This window comes from Scyliorhinus torazame, chromosome 1 (assembly GCF_047496885.1).
Source record: "Scyliorhinus torazame isolate Kashiwa2021f chromosome 1, sScyTor2.1, whole genome shotgun sequence".
NCBI classification, from domain to species: domain Eukaryota; kingdom Metazoa; phylum Chordata; class Chondrichthyes; order Carcharhiniformes; family Scyliorhinidae; genus Scyliorhinus; species Scyliorhinus torazame.
The window spans coordinates 60,765,384-60,786,516 of NC_092707.1; the positions used below are offsets into that span (position 1 = coordinate 60,765,384).

General features: G+C 45.9%; 1 protein-coding gene across 3 annotated transcripts in view; it reads left to right on the forward strand.

Moving 5' to 3' along the window:
* LOC140408416 (huntingtin-interacting protein 1-related protein-like) overlaps nt 1-21,133 on the forward strand; it is a 235,419-nt gene that overhangs the window by 75,851 nt on the left and 138,435 nt on the right. For all 3 annotated transcript variants that reach the window (XM_072495577.1, XM_072495588.1, XM_072495597.1), the window contains exons 2-4: nt 10,807-10,870; nt 16,211-16,353; nt 20,270-20,326. In XM_072495577.1, coding sequence (XP_072351678.1) covers nt 10,807-10,870; nt 16,211-16,353; nt 20,270-20,326 — 264 coding nt within the window. The remainder of the gene's footprint in view (nt 1-10,806; nt 10,871-16,210; nt 16,354-20,269; nt 20,327-21,133) is intronic.

Below are 21,133 nucleotides of genomic sequence, written 5' to 3' on the forward strand. Positions count from 1 at the left end.
TGATGGCCCTAATTCCCCACTTTAATTTGTTAAAGAAAACCTGGGATGCATTGTTAGATTAAAACCTTGTTAATTGGAAAACAAATGCCTCCCAGACTCTTTGCGCAAAAGGTTGGTGTTGAACACCAATCTTCCAGGGCAGGAGCTTGCGGAAGATGAAGGGATGGACAACAGGAATGTCACGCTTCTATTTTCTGTTAGTATACCTTCAGGATTGCACTGCCTCTTTTTGGGTCTAAAGTCAGAAACATTTTATTAATGTAAATATTTTCTGCTGTGTTCAGCTAGAACTTCCTGCATGATTTGAGAATAAGCTGTTAGCTTGCTATCTCTCTCCTATTTGGCTTCCATATCTTTTTCAATCTGTGGTGAATGTAAATACAGTTAATTCACCAGTTATGTTCTATGTTATTAACCCTGTGGGTTTTATCTGTGGGTCATTGTATGGCTTCACCCACAGGGGGAGATGTTGGAGGAGTTTGGAGCATGTACGGGCTCAGCCCATGGCTCTGCCCCTGTGAAGGAGTATAAGAGTAGCTGGCCTGTGGGACTGTCCTCAGTGTGTACCAATAGCAGGCAGGCAAAGTTGATAGTTAATTAAAACCACTGTTTTACTGCGACACAAGTCCTTGAGTGAATTGATGGTCGCATCAATTTAATTAACTAACTGAACAAAAACGATTATGGAGTCAGCCCTCAAACCTGACAGACTGGAGCTCGTTCCACAGGCCGCGGAGGTGAAGGAAATTTTTTCACACTGGCTGCGGTGTTTCAAGGACTACCTTGCCGTGTCTCGACGCCATCTGTCATGGACGAACAAAAATTGAGTCTCCTCCACGCAAGGGTGAGTCACCGCATTTCTGTGCAACTCGAAGAGGCTACCTCATATACCGCCGCTCTCGCAATCCTCGAGCGCATCTACGTGCGGCCTGTGAACGAGGTCTATGCGCGACATATTCTCACTAAGCCAAGCCTAAGCACGCGAACTCTCAGACCCGGACTACCGACTCTCAGGCCCGCAGACCTCACAATGTGGCAGCGTGCCTGCCGACTCTGACTCCGCACAGCACGTGCAACTCACAGGGACCGCCATTTTGGCCATCCTCCCCCACACGGCCGGCCACGTGCGATCCATGGGGGCCACCATCTTGGACGCCATCTTCCTCGACGCCCGCCACCCTTGATCAACGGGGGCCACCATCTTGGACACCATCTGCTACGCCGCTCCACGTGTACAACCTGCTCGGACAGTCACTGGGGGGGCTGCCGCAGCACAGCCGACTACGCCGCCGGTTACACTCAACTCAGCGCAGTCACCTTGGACCAGTCGCGACCCAAGCACCTCAAGAGCTCAAGGATGGCCGTCCGGGTTAACGGGTACGAGACACCTTGCCTGTTCGACTCCGGGAGCTCCGAGAGTTTCATCCACCCTGATCTGGTAAGCCGCTGCTCGCTCCCGATATTCCCGGCGCAACAAACAATTTCCCTCACCTCCGGGTCGCACTCAGTACAAATCCGAGGGTGCACTACGGTAACCTTAGCGGTACAGGGCGCTGAGTACACTAATTTCCATCTGTACGTGTTCCCAGACCTCTGCGCCCCCCTCCTTTTAGGATTCGATTTTCAATGTAATCTCAAGAGCCTGACGCTTAGCTTTGGCGGACCCCTGCCCCCACTCACTGTGTGCAGCCTAGCCACTCTGAAAGTCGACCCTCCTTCCCTCTTCGCTAATCTCACCGCTGATTGCAAGCCAGTAGCCACTCGCAGCAGGCGAGAGAGCATGCAGGACAGAATATTTATTAGGTCTGAGGTCCTGCGTCTCTTGCGGGAAGGATTCATAGAGGCCAGCAATAGCCCCTGGAGAGCTCAGGTGATGGTCGTCAAGACCGGGAAAAAGTTCCGGATGGTGGTTGGCCAGACCATTAACCGGTTTACGCAACTCGATGCGTACCCCCTTCCCCAGATTGCAGAAATGGTCAACCAGATCGCGCATTACCGCGTGTTCTCCATGGTGGATCTGAAGTCTGCATACCACCAGCTCCTAATCCGCCCGGAGGGCCGCCACTACACGGCGTTTGAGGCAGACGGCCGCATTTTTCATTTCCTCCGAGTCCTTTTTGGCGTCACGAACAGGGTTTCGGTGTTCCAACGAGCAATGGACCGAATGGTGGACCAGTACGGGCTGCGGGCCACGTTTCAGTACTTGGACAATGTCACTATCTGCGGCCATGATCAGCAGGACCACGACCCCAACCTCCACCGATTTCTCCAAACCGCCCAAAAACTTAATCTCACCTATAATAAGGAGAAATGCGTTTTCCGCACCACCAGGCTAGCCATCCTCAGCTACGTTGTGGAAAACGGGGCCCGACCCTGACCGTCTGCGCCCCCTCCTGAAACTCCCTCTTCCTCACTGCCCCTCTCCTCAAAGGGTGCCTTGGACTTTTTTCCTACTACGCCCAGTGGGTCCTAGGGCCCGACCCTGACCGTCTGCGCCCCCTCCTGAAACTCCCTCTTCCTCACTGCCCCTCTCCTCAAAAGGTGCCTTGGATTTTTTTCCTACTACGCCCAGTGGGTCCCCCAGTATGCGGACAAAGCCCGCCCACTATTTAAGGCCATCCATTTCCCTCTGGCAGCCGAGGCCTGCCAGGCCTTCAACTGCATCAAGGTGGACATCGCCAAAACCGCGATGTGCGCGGTGGACGAGGCCGTCCCCTTTCAGGTGGAGAGCGACGCATCAGAGGTCGCTCTCACCGCCACTCTCAATCAAGCAGGCAGACTGGTTGCGTTTTTTTCATGCACCCCCCCCCCCCCGCCTCTGAACTTCGACACTCCTCGGTCGAAAAAGAGGCTCAAGTCATCGTGGAAGCCGTGCGGCACTGGAGGCAATACCTCGCTGGTAGGAGGTTTACCCTCGTCACCGACCAACGATCGGTTGCCTTCATGTTCGACAATACGCAGCGGGGCTAAATCAAGAACGATAAGATCGTGAGGTGGAGAATCAAACTCTCCACCTATAATTACGATATAGTATATTGTCCTGGGAAGCTCAATGAGCCCCCAGATGCCCTGTCCCACTGCACATGCGCCAGTGCGCAAGAGGACCGACTACAGGCTCTCCATGACGACCTCTGCCACCCAGGGGTCACCCGGCTCGCCCATTATATCAAGGCCCTACTCCACCGAGGAGGTCAAAGCTGTAACCAGGGACTGCCAAATCTGTGCGGAGTGTAAACTGCACTTCTATCGACCAGATAAGGCCCACCTGGTGAAGGCGTCCCGGCCCTTTGAACACCTCAGTATCGATTTCAAAGGGCCCCTCCCCTCGAATAATCGCAATACCTCCTTTCTCAATATTATTGATGAGTTCTCCCGTTTCCCGTTTGCCATCACGTGCCCCGACATGTCCACCCCCACTGTTATCAGAGCCCTGCACAGTGTCTTCACCCTGTTTGGTTTCCCCAACTACGTCCACAGTGACCGGGGCTCATTGTTCATGAGCGACGAACTGCGTCAGTACCTGCTCATTAAAAGCATTGCCTCGAGCAGGACTGCCAGTTACAACCCCCGGGGAAACGGACAGGTGGAGAGGGAGAACGCGACGGTCTGGAAGACCGTCCTACTGGCCCAGCGGTCCAGGAATCTCCCGGTTTCCCACTGGCAGGAAGTCCTCCCCGATGCGCTCCATGCTATTATGTCCCTCCTTTGCACGGCCACAAACCAGACTCCTCATGACCGCTTGTTTGTTTTCCCTAGGGGGACTACCTCAGGGGCCTCGCTCCCACCCTGGCTGATGACACCGGGTCCGGTTCTCCTCCGGAAACGCGTTCGGACCCATAAGACCGAATCCCCTGGTAGAGAGGGTCCAGCTCCTGCACTCAAACCCGCACTACGCATATGTTGAGCACCCCGATGGTCGACAGGATACTGTCTCCCTCCGAGACCTTGCGCCCGCAGGCTCTGCCACCACTACATCCACAGTACCCCCCCCCCCCCCCCCCCGCACTGTACCCCGCTCTTTCTTTCATGCCCCCGCGCCCATTTGGCTCCCGCGTTCCCTTCCACCCGGCACACCAGTCCGCAGGAATGAAGCTCAGGAAGAGCCGCTCCCGGAGTCCACCCCTGGGGCTGCACCGGACACACTTCCCCAGCTACCTGAAGCGGCTACAACACCAGTGCTTCGGCGGTCGCAGCGTACGATCCGGGCTCCGGACCGGCTGAACTTGTGACCCATCACCCCCGTCAGAATTTATGTTTTTTACAGGGGGCGAATGTGGTGAATGTAAATACAGTTAATTCACCAGATATGTTCTGTGTTATAACCCTGTGGGTTTTATCTGTGCGCCATTGTTTGGCTTCATCCACAGGGGGAGATGTTGGAGGAGGTTGGATCATGTACGGGCTCAGCCCATGGCTCCACCCCTTTGAAGGAGTATAAGAGTAGCTGGCCTGTGGGACTGTCCTCAGTATGTACTAGTCACAGGCAGGCAAAGTTGATAGTTAATTAAAACTACTGTTTTACTCCGACACAAATCCTTGAGTGAATTGATGGTCGCATCACTATCCAGTGCCAAAAAGTCTCAAAGTGGTATGATATAAATATACCTTTCTTCTTCCCTAACGCACAGAAATATGTAAAATCATTCAGTGTCAGCATTGTAGTTAGTCTATTTGTAGGCTGAGTATTGAGTATCAGGAACATACTACCTTTTAGTTTCTGAATTGGGGTCTCTCTGCCTAGGCTTCGTGTGATTCTGCTTTGACTCTTGCTCTCACTTATTCACTCAAATTCTCTCTTCCCCCTTACCCTTTGTCAAACTGCCAGTCACTTACCATTCACCTTAAACAGTCTCTTGCAGTTTACAGAGACTAATTCCTTTTTATACACCTCACCCGTGATAGGTTTGTGTTTTGCCTTGGGGTGCTCAAGTTTTCCTTTTCAAAGCTGTGACCAAACCATTCTTTAATGGTAACTGTAAGGAAATCTGTTGTGCATTTTATTGTCTGATGTTGGTTGCGATATCATCTATCACAAATTTAATTTTTAAAATTCCTTTTTCGGACTTGAGCATTGTTGGCAAAGGTAACATTTATTGCCCATCCTAATTGCCCTTGCTTCATGTGACATATATCTGCGCTAAACCTGAGGATAATAAAGCATAAGTAATAAAGCGTGAATCTAGGTTTGTTCCATTTGGGTGGCTCATTTCCTTTCACTTGTGGATTACCGAAAGATGTAATAAATGAAGTTCACCTAATATGTGTTCTGTCGGAGCCCTTGTGGCCACGGACCCAAAAGCTCTAGGCTAGGGTCCTGTCCTGAAACTTGATGGCCAAGAAAGTGCAATTATAATGCAGCCAAACAGCTCAAGTATTGACCAGTAAGTCCTTCCAACACACACCAATGGCAGATGGTGAGAACTAGTCAACCATGTGTTGGAATGTAAATTGGAGGGGAGGCAGTGGCGTAGTGGTACTGTCGAACGACTGGTAATCCAGAGACTCAGAGACATTCTCTGGGGACCCAGGTTCGAATCCCACCATGGCAGATGGTGAAATTTGAATTCAATTTAAAAAAAAATTGGAATTAAAAGTCTAAAGGTGAACATGAAACCATTGCCGATTGCTGTAAAAAGAAAATCCATCTGGTTCACTAATGTCCTTTAGGGAAGGAAATCTGTCATCCATACCTGGTCTACATGTGACTCCAGATTCACAACAATGTAATTGACTCTTTAATGCCCTCCGGGATGGGCAATAAATGGTCCAGCCAGCGGTGCCCACATCCCATAGACAAAAAAAAAATAACAGCTGTATTTCCAGATTACAAATGTGCATGTAAAAATGTAGGTTGCCATAGCAACTCGGCTCCTCTCAACTGTAACATCACCACCACCAACATGGGATCAAAACTGGAGTAATTATAACTTTTTCCACATGTAAGACAGTGTGACACAAAACCAAGCCAACATGTTACCATACCAACAAGACCGTCCAATGGGACTCCCTATCAACTGCAGCATTCTCTAGAGTGACCAATAAACCCAACCTGGAAACCTTCCAGCACAACATCCACCCTCACGTTACAAGGTAAGTCGTGTAAAGAAAGTCAGGTGGCCACTTTAAGTACCCCTAACGTTCTGGTGCAAAGTCAGTGCAGGCTTCCAGATGAAGCAGAGTCACCACTGGATCTTTGTTATGGAATTGAAAAAGTCTCCGTTTCGTGGCTCCTTACTGTCACATGGTGTGATACATAGCTTGTATGTTTAATGATTAACCCTGTTATAATTTTCTCTTCCAGTAATCCACAAAAACGTCTTCCAAAGGTTGGCAAGGTGACAGCCAGTCATAAAAATTAATTAGTATGATATATCAGAGCAGCTGCATTGGTATACTGCTCTATTTGCTTCCCAAGTTTAGAGATTCCAATTTTCTTTTCCATCACACATTTATTGAGTTGTGTGGCTGTAGTCCCTGCTTAGTGCTGTTGAGAGTTGATCTGCACCTTATAAAAGGCTGTACTTCAATCAATGTTACAACAAACCTTTTGCACATGCAAGTTTGCTTTAGCTCAGAATAGTTCACCATGAGGACCTGTTCAGCAGATTACAGGTTTGAAAAAAATTAATTTTGCCAAGGATTTTAGGGCGGCACGGGAGCACAGTGGTTAGCACCGTTGCTTCACAGCACCAGGGACCCGAGTTCGAATCCCGGCTTGGGTCACTGTCTGTCCGGAGTCTGCACGTTTGCCCCTTGTCTGTGTGGGTTTCCTCTGGGTGCTCCGGTTTCCTCCCACAAGTACCGAAAGACGTGCTTGTTAGATGAATTGGACATTCTGAATTCTCCCTCAGTGTACCCGAACAGGCGCCGTAGTGTGTTGACTTGGGGCTTTTCACAGTAACTTCATTGTAGTGTTAATGTAAGCCCACTTGTGAAACTAATGAAAGATTATTATTAGATAATTGTTATTTCCTGACAGATTTCATTTTGTTCTGCATTCCTTGAGTGTCATCACAATTTACGTTTGGTTGCACCATTGACATGCATTATGTTGGTGGTATACAATGAGAAGCGTGTAGATAGTAGCTGTGACTGACCTTAATTGAGTGTTGAGATATGGATGCCTTTGGAGAGTGTATCCAGGCAGTGCCAGTGACACCACTGCCTACAGCTGATCTTGTACACTGTATCAATGCCTGATTGGTTTTGACTGTATCAGTAGGGCATTAATAGCTAACCTGTACAGTGCACTCTTGATCTTTTGCATACACCTATTGACTGTGATGTACTATACCTCAGGGGGTATATAACATTTTCAGACTAGTCTACCTTCCATTGAACCTCAATGTCCCTTGTTCATTCTTCTCCAAAAAGCCACTCTACCTGATGCCTCATGGTGGTTGCTTTAGAGTCAGATAATCAGTGTTTGTGCGTGAGGGTTATCATATCAGATCAGTCATGATCCCATTGAATGGCGAAGCAGACTCCACGGGCTGAATGACCTGCTTCTGCTCCTACGTCTTATGGTCTTTGTGCCACAAGCTGAACAGAATGAAATAAAGTAATTGATCTGAAGTCTCCACAATGCAAGATTCCACAGAACGAACGCTCCTCACTTTTAGATTATTAAACCTTTAGACTTTTTTTTTAATGAACCTTTGAAAAGACGAAGAGCTGAAATTGTTGAGTTCATCAACGCCGACTGTATCTACTAGATTACAGGACTTCCCAACCGGCAGGATCTGCAAGAAAGGGGGGCTTCATAAGCAAAATGCTTAGATGCCGTAACCTTTGGGCTGCCCTCTTCAAACTCTAGTAATAATTCCTGGGGGTGATATGAAAAAAAGCTATATCAAATTTCCAGTAGAATTGTTTAGAATTTCTTCTCTGACTATAGTTCAAGGAAGATCCAGGAAGCTTGCACCATAGGTACCCATAATAGCCAATTAGGTGTGGGGGTAACGTCCGAATGTGCACATGGATACTGCACAGATAACCAGCTAAAACCACACTGCCAATCAGATGAGATTGCTGATCAGCTTCTCAGTATTTGTGCAGTCAGCAGCAGGCTAATGTAATATGAACATTGCACAGATATTTATATGGAGCTACATATAAGGGGCTGGTTAACACAGTGGGCCAAACAACTGGCTTGTAAAACAGACCAAGGCCAGTAGCACAGGTTCAATTCCCGTACCAGCCTCCCCGAACAGGTGCCGGAATGTGGCGACTAGGGGCTTTTCATTTGAAGCCTACTTGTGACAATAAGCGATTTTCATTTCACATACTTCTTATAGCACTGAAATGTAGGTGTTTTCATGTTCCAGTGTTCTTTAGAGCTGTTGGAGCAAGTAATATGCTTGGAGAAGGAGGCAGAGATTAATATTTAGATTCCTCTGACATCAGGGATGTCACTGCTTTTAGATTTTTTCTGTGGTTGGCTCGATGTCTGGTGCGCTTATAGGTCATCACAGATCTCAGCATGTTTTGAATCTCCTATTCTGTTGCTGAGAGAACTAGGGCTGAATTTAATAGGCCCTCACTGGCGGGTGGGGCGGGGGGGGCTGAAATATTTAGGAGGCCTTGCCGCTGCCTACCTGCACAGCAGCACCAGACCTATCTGAAATGTTATGGGAGGCCGGCGAGCGAAGCCTAGGCCCACCTGCCCTGACCTCAATGGAAACTTTAAGAGGCCAATTATTGAGCCTCTGCTTCCTGCGGGTCTGCAATTTTGAGGCAGATTCTTGCTCAAGGCATTTCCCCAAATGTCTTCACCTGCCGCACATCCCCTCATAACCCCTGCCCCATTTTAGTTCTCCCCCCACCACACTCCCCTCCCACACCCCATGACCTTTCCAACACTGGCCCCAGTCTCTTTGTCACCACCCTGGGGCCTCCCCACTTGTCCAATGATCTCCCAATATGAGCTACTCATAGTTACCTTTCTCCTGGGCTCCCAGTACTTACACTCATGAGACGAGGCGTACTGCAAGCAGGAGCTTCCACGCCCAGTAATATAGACAGCTTGGACTAGAGAGCTGCTGGCCAATCATTCCGAGGTTCCTGAGTGAGTAGTGACCTTCCCATCTCCAGCCAATTAACGCTTCACTAAGTGTTTAGTGGCTTTGGGACAGCTGACGCCCGCCAAACGTTTTGGCGACAGGGCAGGAAACCCCACCATCTGAAAACTCCTGCTCCATTCTTGCCTGTAGACCTTCTGTTAACTCAATATGGAGGAGACATGCTCCAATCATTTGGATGCATCCAACGTTCCTAAATCCAGGCAGCTTGGATGGAGGTTAGGAGAACAAAGGGTTAGGAACCTCCAAGTGTGCACATGGATTCTGCATAGATAACCACAAAGTCAACCAGAGCGGATCATGATAAGTCTCTCGTTGTTTGTGCAGATACTGGCAGCCTACCTGTCGCATTATGTGGTGGGAGTGAGATGAATCCCAGCCCATAGTGATAGATTTACCTCTCCAGGTCCCAATCAATTGGCAAGACTGGCTGACTGATCACCAACAGTATTGCCAAATATCCGCCTTCAGCCTGTCGAATAACTTACATGGAACAGCTTGTACAATTCCAGCTGGATTTATTTTCCAGACATCCCAGTCTAATGCTACACTGTCAGGTTTTCTCATAACCTGCTAATTATTCCAAGTTCTCTCCAGAAACTTTGTGGCTGATTGAGCTCCAGAGTACGAGGCGACCTTATTGTAAAGACCTCCTTCACAGCAATGCCTTTCCCTTTTTTGTACAACCTACCATGTACCCTGATTTTGAGAAAGGCTGAAGGAATCCATTCAGTTTTATGCTTGGGAGTTGATCAGTGATTGAGAACTGTTTGTAATTCCTGTGTTTGTGACCTGCATTAAGGTTTCCCCAGTTCTGGAAAAGGCAAGGAAACTGAATTGGAAAGCTGTGGGAATCCCTTCCCATATGACTCCAGATGATTGTAGGATGCCTGAAGAGGATCATTGTCTGTGGTCTGAAAATTGTGTACGACCCAGAATCAGACCAAAGAGAACGCTTTAGGAAAGGGAGTGACATTTTGTCAAATAGATTGAAAAAAAAATAATTTTTCGGGAATCAGAACCAGATTTATTTTTAGACTTTAATGAGCAAGTCATCTAATCTTCAGGATCTTGGAGGATTCACTCTTAATGTAAAACTCATTCTGAAGAACAGGCCAATAGTGACCTTCTATTACAACTAAAGAAAAAAAGCTAGTTTATTTTCTTAATAATGAAATTAATTATTTAGTGGTCATTATTGTACCTCCAAATAGGAATCAACTTGTTTTTTGGATTGTAAGTGCACACAGTATAAGCTGCCATTTCTATAGTGCCCATTACAAACAAATTTCCAGGAATACTTTTACAGGATAGTGCATTGTGTGGTGGAGAGGAAGATTTTGGGGGAAAAAAGCTATCAGATAAATCACCGACTGTCTGGTTGACTTTAGTATTAGACAGCTCATGCGCGCTGAGAAAATTGAAGCATTTCTATCCTGTTCACTGTTTGGATTCCCACTGCAGTTCCTGGCCTTGAGATTGGGTCAGATTGAGCTCTGGTTACCCCCATTCCACCCCTCTCCCCCATTTATCATTGCTGTGTACAGTGGATCTGTGCTGTCTCTGGTAGCATTACAGTGACTATGTAGGAGTTAGATGAGGTAATTCAGCTCAAATTTCTTCTCAAAAGCAGCCTTCATCCAGTTCTTATAGCTTCAAACTATCTGAATGTTGCTGATGCCAGTATTTCAATCTGGCTGACAGTTGTTTTTTTTTTCTCTTTCAGGCTGCCAGCATCAGCAAAGCTATTAACAGCCAGGAGGTACCGGTCAAAGAAAAGCATGCACGCAGTATCCTTTCTATTGTAAAAGAAAAAGTTCCTTCCTGGATTCCAATCAATAGCTGAAGGTGAAGTTCATTTTATCACTTTGCTTGGCAAAGTTTCAATTGACTTACCATGGTCACCTTGCTCATTGGTCAGCCTCTGCGCTCATCAAATGTGGAATATGCCAGCTTGGGAATTGAAACTTTTTTTCCCCCCTTTTGCTAACTTTCAGCATATCAGGTATAGGTAGGAGATGAGGAATGAATCTCCCTCCCATTATGCATCAGCTATATGCCTGGTGCCTCTCTCCACTGCACCAATGTGATATTTCCATTTCCCATATCAGACAATTCCCGTTAGCATTCTGATTAATGCCAATAATGGTGTACTGTGGACCACTGACCATTAGTCACTGGGCGGGAACTGCCATAAAGCTGGCAAGGGAGCGAGTCTTTCATCTTATCTTTCAAACTTGGGTTTGAACACAGTTCCTTGAAGTGAAAGGGAATGTGCAATAAACTGTATCTTGTATCTTGTACTCCCAATTTGTGACCAAACTTGCATGGGGATTTGTCTTTAGATACCAAAGTACTCTGTCTCTATTTTTCTACTTGCTGACATACGATTGCTTCGATATAAATTTGCATGTTTTATCTGTAATTCTGTATTCACTTGTAACTGTGCACATAATGTCATGCATGTGAAGCTGGGGAGGGATTGCAAAGGAAAGGAAAATTATCAAGGAATGATTAGATATGTATGGCTCCTAAATGCTTCCTTAACAGTACTTGCAAAATATATTTTTATTAAAATATTTGAAATTTTTTATAAAAGTAACATAGACAATGACATCAACATGGTATAATAAACATTTCCCCCCCCATTTCAATCTTCACACACCCAACCATACAACAACAATCCGGCCCTCTCCCCCCGCCCCCCTTGGAATGATGCATCCGCTGACATTTTAATTTTCCCCGAGAAAGTCGACGAACGGCTGCCACCTCCGGGTGAACCCGACCAGTGACCCTCTTAAGGCGACCTTTATTTTCCCGAGACTGAGAAACCCAGCCATGTCACTAACCCAGGTCTCTACACTCGGGGGCTTCGAGTCCCTCCACATTAACAAGATCCGTCTCCGGGCTACCAGGGAGGCAAAAGCCAAGACGTCGACCTCTTTCGCCCCCTGAACTCCCGGCTCTTCTGACACTCCAAAGATCGCTACCTCCGGACTCGGCACCACCCGTGTTTTTAGCACCGTGGACATTGCCTTAGCAAAACCCTGCCAAAACCCTCTAAGCTTCGGCCATGCCCAAAACATGTGGACATAATTTGCTGGGCTTCCCGTGCACCTCGCACACCTATCCTCAACCCCGAAAAACCTGCTCATCCTAGCCGCTGTCAGGTGGACTAGTGAGGCTGAGCCTGGCACATGATGAGGAGGTATTAACCCTGCTTAGGGCATCTGCCCATAGACCCGCCTCTATCTCTCCCCCTAGCTCATCCTCCCACTTGCCCTTAAGCCCCTCCACTGGAGTTTCCTCTGTTTCCGAAAGCTCCTGGTAAATATCTGAAACCTTCCCCTCTCCCACCCAGGTACCGGAGACTCTCTATCCTGTAACCCCCGTGGCGGCAGCAGCGGAAAGGCCGGCACCTGTTTTCTCAGGAAGTCTTACACCTGCAAATACCTAAACCCGTTCCCTGCTGGCAATTCAAATTTATCCTCCAGCGCCTTCAAGCTGGGAAAGCTCCCATCTATAAATAGATTTCCCATCCTTCTAATTCCTGCCCTCTGCCAACTCCGGAACCCACCAGCTAGTCTATCCAGTATTAACCTATGATTATTATAAATCAGGGTGCAAACCGATGCTCCTTCCACTCTCTTATATCTCCTCCATTGCCTCCAGATTCGCAAGAGCCGCCACCACCACTGGACTTGTGGGGTATTGGGCCGGCGAGAACAGAAGAGGTGCTGTTATCAGTGCCCCCAAACTGGTGTCTTTGCATGACGCCGCCTCCATCCGCTCCCATGCCGACCCCTCCCATCTAATCATGGCTATATTAGCTGCCCAGTAGTAATTGCAGAAGTTCGGCAGCGCCAACCCACCCTCCTCCCGACTACGCTCCAGCAATACTTTCTTCACTCGCGGGGTTTTACCCGCCCACACAAAGCCCGAAATAACCTTATTCACCCGCTTGAAAAAGGCCTTTGGGATGAAGATGGGGAGGCACTGAAAGACAAACAGAAATCTGGGGAGGACCGTCATTTTCACGGTCTGTACCCTCCCTGCCAGTGATAGCGGAAGCATGTCCCATCTCTTAAAGTCCCCTTCCATTTGTTCTACCAACCGGGATAGGTTTAACTTGTGCAGTGCCTCCCATTCCCGGGCCACTTGGATTCCTAGATATCGAAAGCTCGTCCCTACCATTCTAAGCGGCAGCTCTCCCAGTCTCTTCTCCTGTCCTCTTGCCTGGATCGCGAACATCTCGCTTTTCCCCATGTTCAATTTATACCCCGAAAAATTGCCAAATTCCCCTAGGATTCACATAACTTCCCCCATCCCATCCAACGGGTCTGAAATATTCAAGAGCAGGTCATCTGCGTAAAGTGAGACCCGGAGCTCCACCCCATCCCCCGAACCAGCCTTTCCAGTTCCTGGAGGCTCTTAACGCCATGGCCAATGGCTCTATGGCCAGAGCAAACAGTAACGGGGAGAGGGGGCACGCTTGCCTCATCCCTCAGTGTAGTTTAAAATACCCCGACCTCAGCCGGTTCGTACGCACACTCGCTACTGGTGCCTGATAGAACAACCGCACCCAGTCAATAAAGCCCTCACCAAACCCAAACCTCCCCAGCGCCTCCCACACGTAATTTCACTCCACCTGATCAAAAGCCTTCTCCACATCCATCGCTACCACCACCTCCACCTCCTCTCCTTCTGAGGGCATCGTAATAACATTTAAAAGCCCTGTACTTGCAAAATTAAGCACCAACTTTGACGACATGATTGTCATTAATTGTTTTCTTTCTCTCTCGCTAAACCACAATTATGATAATTGATAAGGAAGTGAGGTTATAGCCCAAGTATTTTTTCCTTTATTCTTTCATGGGATGCGGGCGTCGCGGAGAAGGCCAACATTTATTGCCCATCGCTAATTGCCCTTGCTGGGGTTATTATAGAGGGCAGTAAGGAGTCAAACACATTGCTGTGGATCTGGAGTCACATGTAGGCCAGACCAGGTAAAGATGGCAGATTTTTGACAAGGTGCCACACAAAAGGTTGCTGCATAAACTAAAGATGCATGGCATTGAGGGTAAAGTGGTAGCATGGGTAGAGGATTGGTTAACTAACAGAAAGCAGAGAGTGGGGATAAATGGGTGTTTCTCTGGTTGGCAACCTGTAACTAGTGGGGTCCCTCAAGGATCAGTGTTGGGCCCGCAGTTGTTCACAATTTACATAGACGATTTGGAGTTGGGGGACCAAGTGCAATGTGTCAAAGTTTGCAGACGACACTAAGATGAGTGGTAAAACAAAAAGTGCAGAGGATACCGGAAGTCTGCAGAAGGATTTGGATAGGTTAGGTGAATGGGCTAGGGTCTGGCAGATGGAATTCAATGTTGCCAAGTGTGAGGCTATCCATTTTGGGAGGAATAACAGCAGAATGGATTATTATTTAAACGGTAAGATGTTAAAACATGCTGCTGTGCAGAGGGACCTGGGTGTGCTGGTGCACGAGTCGCAAAAAGTTGGTGTGCAAGTGCAACAGGTGATTAAGAAGGCTAATCGAGTTTTGTCTTTCATTGCTAGAAGGATGGAGTTCAAGACTAGGGAGGTTATGCTGCAATTGTATAGGGTGTTGGTGAGGCCGCATCTGGAGTATTGTGTTCAGTTTTGGTCTCCTTACCTGAGAAAGGACATATTGGCAATGGAGGGAGTGCAGAGGAGATTCACTAGGTTGATCCCAGAGTTGAGGGGATTAGATCATGACGAGAGGTTGAGTAGACTGGGACTGTACTCATTGGAGTTTAGAAGGATGCGGGGGGATCTTACTGAAACATATAAAATTATGAAGGGAATAGATAGGATAGATGCGGGCAGGTTGTTTCCACTGGTCGGGGAAAGCAGAACTAGGGGGCATAGCCTCAAAATAAGGAGAAGTAGATTTAGGACTGAGTGTAGGAGGAACTTCTTCACCCAAAGGGCTGTGAATCTCTGGAATTCCTTGCCCAGTGAAGCAGTTGAGGCTCCTTCTTTTAACGTTTTTAAGAAAAAGATAGATGCCTTTCTAAAAAATAAAGGGATTCGGGGATATGGTGTACGGGCCGGAGAGTGGAGCTGAGTCCACAAAGATCAGCCATGATCTCATTAAATGGCAGAGCAGGCTCGAGGGGCCAGATGGCCTACTCCTGTTCCTAGTTCTTATGTTCTTATGTTCTTATGTTCTTATTCCCTTCTCTAAAGGACATGAGTGAACCAGATGAGTTTAGAAAAAAAAAAATCCAATTAAGGAGCAGTTTAGCACGGCCAATCCACATACCCTGTACATCTTTGGGCTGTGGGGATGAGACACCGGGAGAATGTGCAAACTCCACATGGTCAGTGACCAGACCAAAACCTGGTCTTTGGCACCATGAGGCAGCAGTGCTAACCACTGCGCCACCATGCCACCATAAGCAGATGGGTTTTTACAACAATCGACGATAGTTCCATGGTCACCATTACTGCAGCTAGCTTTATAATTGTAGATTTCATAGAATTTAAATTCCACCATCTGTTGTTGGAGGATTTGCACCATCTCTTCAGAGCTTTAACCAGGGCCTCTGGACTTGAGTGACATTGCTACTAGGCCAATGTTTTCCCCCATATCTACCCAAATAAGATTGTTTCCTGCAAAACAAAAAAGGAACATTCTATTTTCTAAATGCTGAGTTTGGATGAGGTATGATACAATTTTAACAGTAATCGATGCTCAAGGCTGCAAATAAATCAAGCGATGGTAAAGTTTTGTTAAACAGGGAGCTGGTTCTAATTGTGTCTCTTCCTTGAATGTTCCCATCACAAACCTCTGTAAATGACTGATGAATAAATGGGTTGCAAATTCCCAGCTTTGTGGAAATGAAATAATTTTACTCTCCGAAGGGGATCTTATTTTAACCATAATTTCTTTCCAAATCAACATACTGCTCAATCTTTTTGAATGCTCTTTTTTTGTCCCACTGAAACACTTGGAGATTAAAACCGAATTGGCGATTTATTCCCATCATTGGGAACTTGTAATATGGACAAATGCATATTGATTTTAAATAGTTGAGATGTCTCATTTTGTTTTGCTACTGTATCTAAGTTTCTTGACTTCTTTGAATGAATTATATTGGGAACACACCACGAGAAAGGAGCTTTTACCTTCTGGTCCTACGCCATTGGCCTTCCATTATCCAGCAGCTCCATCGTGAGCTGGAAGTTCTGTCATGTCCTACACAAGGTCCTCCGAGATGGACATCCAAATGTAAGTCACTTTTTGTCTAATTCTAAAAGTTCTTCTGTAAAAGATCAGTCAAAATCATGTACTGTTGGATTATTCATTTTAACAGTACTTTTTAATATTTTGACACAAACGTTATGTTGTGTACATTAAACGTACTATTGATAAATGGAGCAAGTTTTGTTTTCAATTTACTGATCTTGTGAGTGTAATTTTAAGACCTAATACGCAATTAGGATTACATAAAACAATGATGTGGTGGATGGGATTCTCTATCCTAGTCCTGCCTTAAAGTGAAGTGGAGGCAGATGTTGACCAGTTATCATTGCGGGGGAAAGTACGCTGGCTAGCATATTACTGGATGGGGGTGTTTTTTATAGACCAGATGGTCAAGTTTGCAGTGTTGTTATAGTCCTTCGGAATGCTGCCCTAAACTGGCCAGCCAAGCTTGTTTAAAAAAGGCATTGGTGATCAAAGGTTTGAAAGTCCATCTTGTGGTGACTTTAAAACTAATGGTGTGTTCGTACTTCACAAGATTAGCATTTAGTACAAAACTGAAGGGACTTCGAAAGATTGCAGAGGGATCATTTTCCTCTCTGGGATACTCTCTTTGATTTATTCTGGTTCAAGGTTGAACCCTGACCTCTGTTCATAGAATCCTACAGAGCAGAAGGAGCCATGCGGCCCATCGAGTCTGCACCAACCCTCCGAAAGAGCACCCCACCCAGGCCCAATTCCCCACCCTGTCCCCATACCCCACCTAGGGGCAATATTAGCATAGCCAATCCACCTAACCTGCACATCTTTGGACTGTGGAAGGAAATCGGAGCACCCAGAGGAAACCCACGCAGACACGGGAAGATCGTGCAGACTCCACACAGATAGCTACCTGAGATCGGAATTGAAACCAGGTCTCTTGCGCTGTGAGGCAGCAATGCTAACTAGCCACTGTGCCTCCCGCACTGTGCCATCGTGCCGCCCGTGTTGTTCTTAGGAAAGAACAACACGGGCTTCCATCAGAGGCCAGAGATTTCCCCTCATTCTAGTGTGCTGGCAACAGCAGAAGAACCATGCCACATGAGGCTTCTCATGTTCATTTGCTGTAACGTTGCCATGAGGTTGACATAAAGTTGTTGGAATTGGAGTCAAGGATTGTTTGCACCGATTCTCTGGAGTATCTGCTGAAGTTACACCACATGGGCAGGAAAAGCCCCCTCTTAGCTGCACCTGTTCTGTTGCAGCAGCATTATTGTGCAGTTAGGCTGGTTTTCAACAACACTACAGCATGAATTACTTTGAGAGAAGGTTTGTTTGGCTGCCAGCAGTATGTAGCTTGAGGAGAGGAGGGATTCTTGGGGAGGCATTTCACAGGGTGGGCATGGATTGAAATTAGGCAATTGGTGGTATTTCCATTACTGTTGATCCATGTGCCTCATTCTTAACATGGAAGCAGCTGAAAACAATCAAACAAGCACTGATGTATGGTTTGTAAACATCAAAGGAAAAGGTTAGCATGATGTTCAGAGGTTGAAGCTTCTTTTTGAAATTCCTTTCTTGGAGCTCCGTTGCTATAATAAAAACAATCTATATTGCTACAAAAAGGAGATTATTGGATTATTTTATTTTCAGATTGTATCTTTAATTTAGGATAAAATGAAGGGGGTCATTTGACCTGTTCTGAGGTCTGTCTGATAATGCCAGGGCAGCATGGCTGTTAAACACACAAAAGGGAGTCCCAAGTTGTTTGCTGGAAAGAAGGTATAAGGTTTTCACACTTGGAGACATTGGCAGCACCATCTGTGTTTACAGTCAATAGACTGCTAGCCTGCCAAGTCCCAGGAAGGTGCTGAGAATGTTAAGTTGCAAACAGTTATGATTTAAACTGTCCATTTACTTCTAAGATAGAAAAGTATTGGGGGTCTCAAAGATAGATAATCACCATTTCTACCTGGTTACAAAGCCTATATGATTCACCTTGGCATGGAGATGGGCTTTGAAAGAAGAAGGATTTCTAAGATATCCCTGCAACTCCCAGATACAGGCAGTCTGCCAGGATCTGCGAGAAAGCGAGCAACTAGAGGAGAAAAGTCTCAATGGTTTATTGCACAAGAATGTGGGCAGGAGCTCATGCTCAGATTGAAAAGACCAAATTCATGAGTATTTGAAACAAGGCTGATTTGTCTAGCTTTTGCTAGATTCTCCCCCCAGGAAAGACACTCATCATGAAATAAAAGTTATCTCACTGGGAAAAGAAAATGACAGAAGTAAACCCTTGGTAGCTAAGAATCACTTTGCAATAGGTCCGGGACAATTGAAAATGACTTAATGGACAATGAAAGGTAGTATACCTATGAGGTGAGTTTTTCAGGTTTGATAAAAGTAAAGAGGAGATTGAGCTGTTCTGTAGTTTAAAGTATAAGTTGCCTGCAAAAATGGTGTTTAGTCATTGGTGCTTTTGGTCTGTTTATTACAGTAAAAGTCTTAAAATGTGCAATCTTGTGCCATTCTTTTTTACTGGAAGTCCAAATATATTTTTAAGGGTTATTGATCTGTACGGAGTTTGTAACAATATGCCCTTGAATAAGTTAGGGAAACAATCTAGTTCCTGCACTTTCGATGTGTTAATAGTGGAAACATGCGAGGGTCACTTTAAAAAAAAAAGCTCCAGCATACCCACCTGTGTGGTTAGTCTAGGCAAGCGGATATCCGCTTAAGTAGAGTTTTTTTAAAATCTAATTTACAAAATTGAGTGTTTTGAACACAATAAGGGCATTCTTTGTAAAATGTTTATTCAAAATATTTAAAGGAGACGCCTGAATTACCTACTCATTTGGTTGTTTGGTTATTACAAGCCTTGTCTAGTTTTTAAAAAATAAATTTAGAGTGCCCATTTCTTTTTTCCAATTAAGGGGCAATTTAGCATGGACAATCCACCTATCCTGTACATCTTTTTGGGTTGTGGGGTTGAGACCCACGCAGACACAAGGAGAATGTTCAAACTTCACCTAGACAGTGACCCAGGAAGGGAATGGAACTCGGGTCCTCGGCGGCGTGAGGCAGCAGTGCTAACCACTGTGCTACCGTGCTACCCTGGCCGTGCCTAGTTTCAAGGTTGATAAACTTTCGCAGCGGGTGTGAGGCTGGTGTTGTGGGTCCTGTGCGGGTGTCCCATGTGAGGCTGGGTCTGGGTTTCTTTTTTTGAATAGTTACTCTGAAGATGGAAGGTTTTTTTCTCTTCTAACTCTTTCAGACTAACTATCGGGGTAAAACTGCCAGAACCACTCGAAGTTAACGATTTAAATCACTTTTGCCGAATGGTTCCCAGCGAGCGCAATTGTCCCGAGGAAGTTAGCACTTCTGGGCAATTGGCGGGTAAACCCTTACATGGGAACTTCCTGAGGGATTCCTCAGCGCATCATAAGGGTCTTCACTAAATGCGATGCTGGGGAACCTGGAAGTTATGGGAAAATATTTGTATTCTGCCCAGAAGTGCTGACACTGATTGTGAAGACTGTGTGTAATTAGGAACTCTCTTACTGGAAAGGTGGTGGAAGCAGAATGTTTAAATATTTTTAAGGCAGATAGATTCTTGGTAAGAAATAAGTAATAGGTTATTGGGGATAGACGTGATGCAGATCTGAAATTACTATTAGAGCAGCCATGGCACTATTAAATGGTGGAGCAGGCTCAAGGGATTGATTTGGCCTCCGCCAAATTCATTCAAGAAACTATAGGCCTGTAACCCGGGGCCCTGGAAATCAAAATGGAGACTGAAGTAACCGTAATTTGTAAATATATATTGATTACTGACTAGAGCAGTTAAATTCTGTGCATGGCAACAGTGCCTTAGAGATTTGCTTTGCCTGATATTCTTACTGTTTCAAGTCTTTGAGAGAAATTATGCCTTGTGTCTCAAAAACCTGTTTCTACTTCTATCTAGGTTCTTCACGACTTCACCAGGCATAAAAGTAACATCCGTGAAATAGGAAATTTATGGGTAGGTTGAGTTGTGAAAATTGTGAAATTATAATTAAGAAGGATGAGGTCTGAAATTGTTTTTAGAAATATATTAATATTTATTTTTCTCCTTTAGCTTTTCTGCAGTTTCCAGGGTATATCGGAATTTCTAATGAAGAAAGTTGACATGCAAGTTTGAATGAATGTGCTAGTACATTGAGTAGAGGGAAAGTGCATGCAGATATTAGATTGTTAAAATATATTATTTGTGGATCCCCTGAGGCACTATGTATGTAACATGAAGCGTGGTCTTCAAATGAAGTAAGGCTGCTGGGAGATAATTGGACCCGATGGCTCAGGTGTAATTCAGTCTTCATTTTGAAGTGTTATGTTCCGGCCTTATTTTTCTATTTCCATTGTATTTTCCTCTGTCTACATTTATAATGGAAATTGAGTATGTAAACACTCCATGCTGTTAGTACATTTACTCCCAGAGGTAGCAATGGAATGAGGTAGCAGCACATTACAGCAAGATAGGCTTGGCACAGGCAGTTTCCATTGGGAGGAGTGTGTAATTATAGCCTGACAAGTTTTTGTGTGGACATTTTCCGTTCTGAGAGAACATAGGAATTTATAGTGACAACAGTTAACAGGAAGTCTGAATGGAAGTCCATTTTTTATATACATGTTACCATAGATCATAAGTGACCCTGGACGCTTCGAAAAGCTCTTCCAAAAACGGGGTTCGACTTATACACTGATTGTAAAAGTGACCCATTGGTGATGGTGCAGGAAGACCTATTCTATTTATCAATAGCCATGCACGGTCTGGTCCCTGTGGAATTGC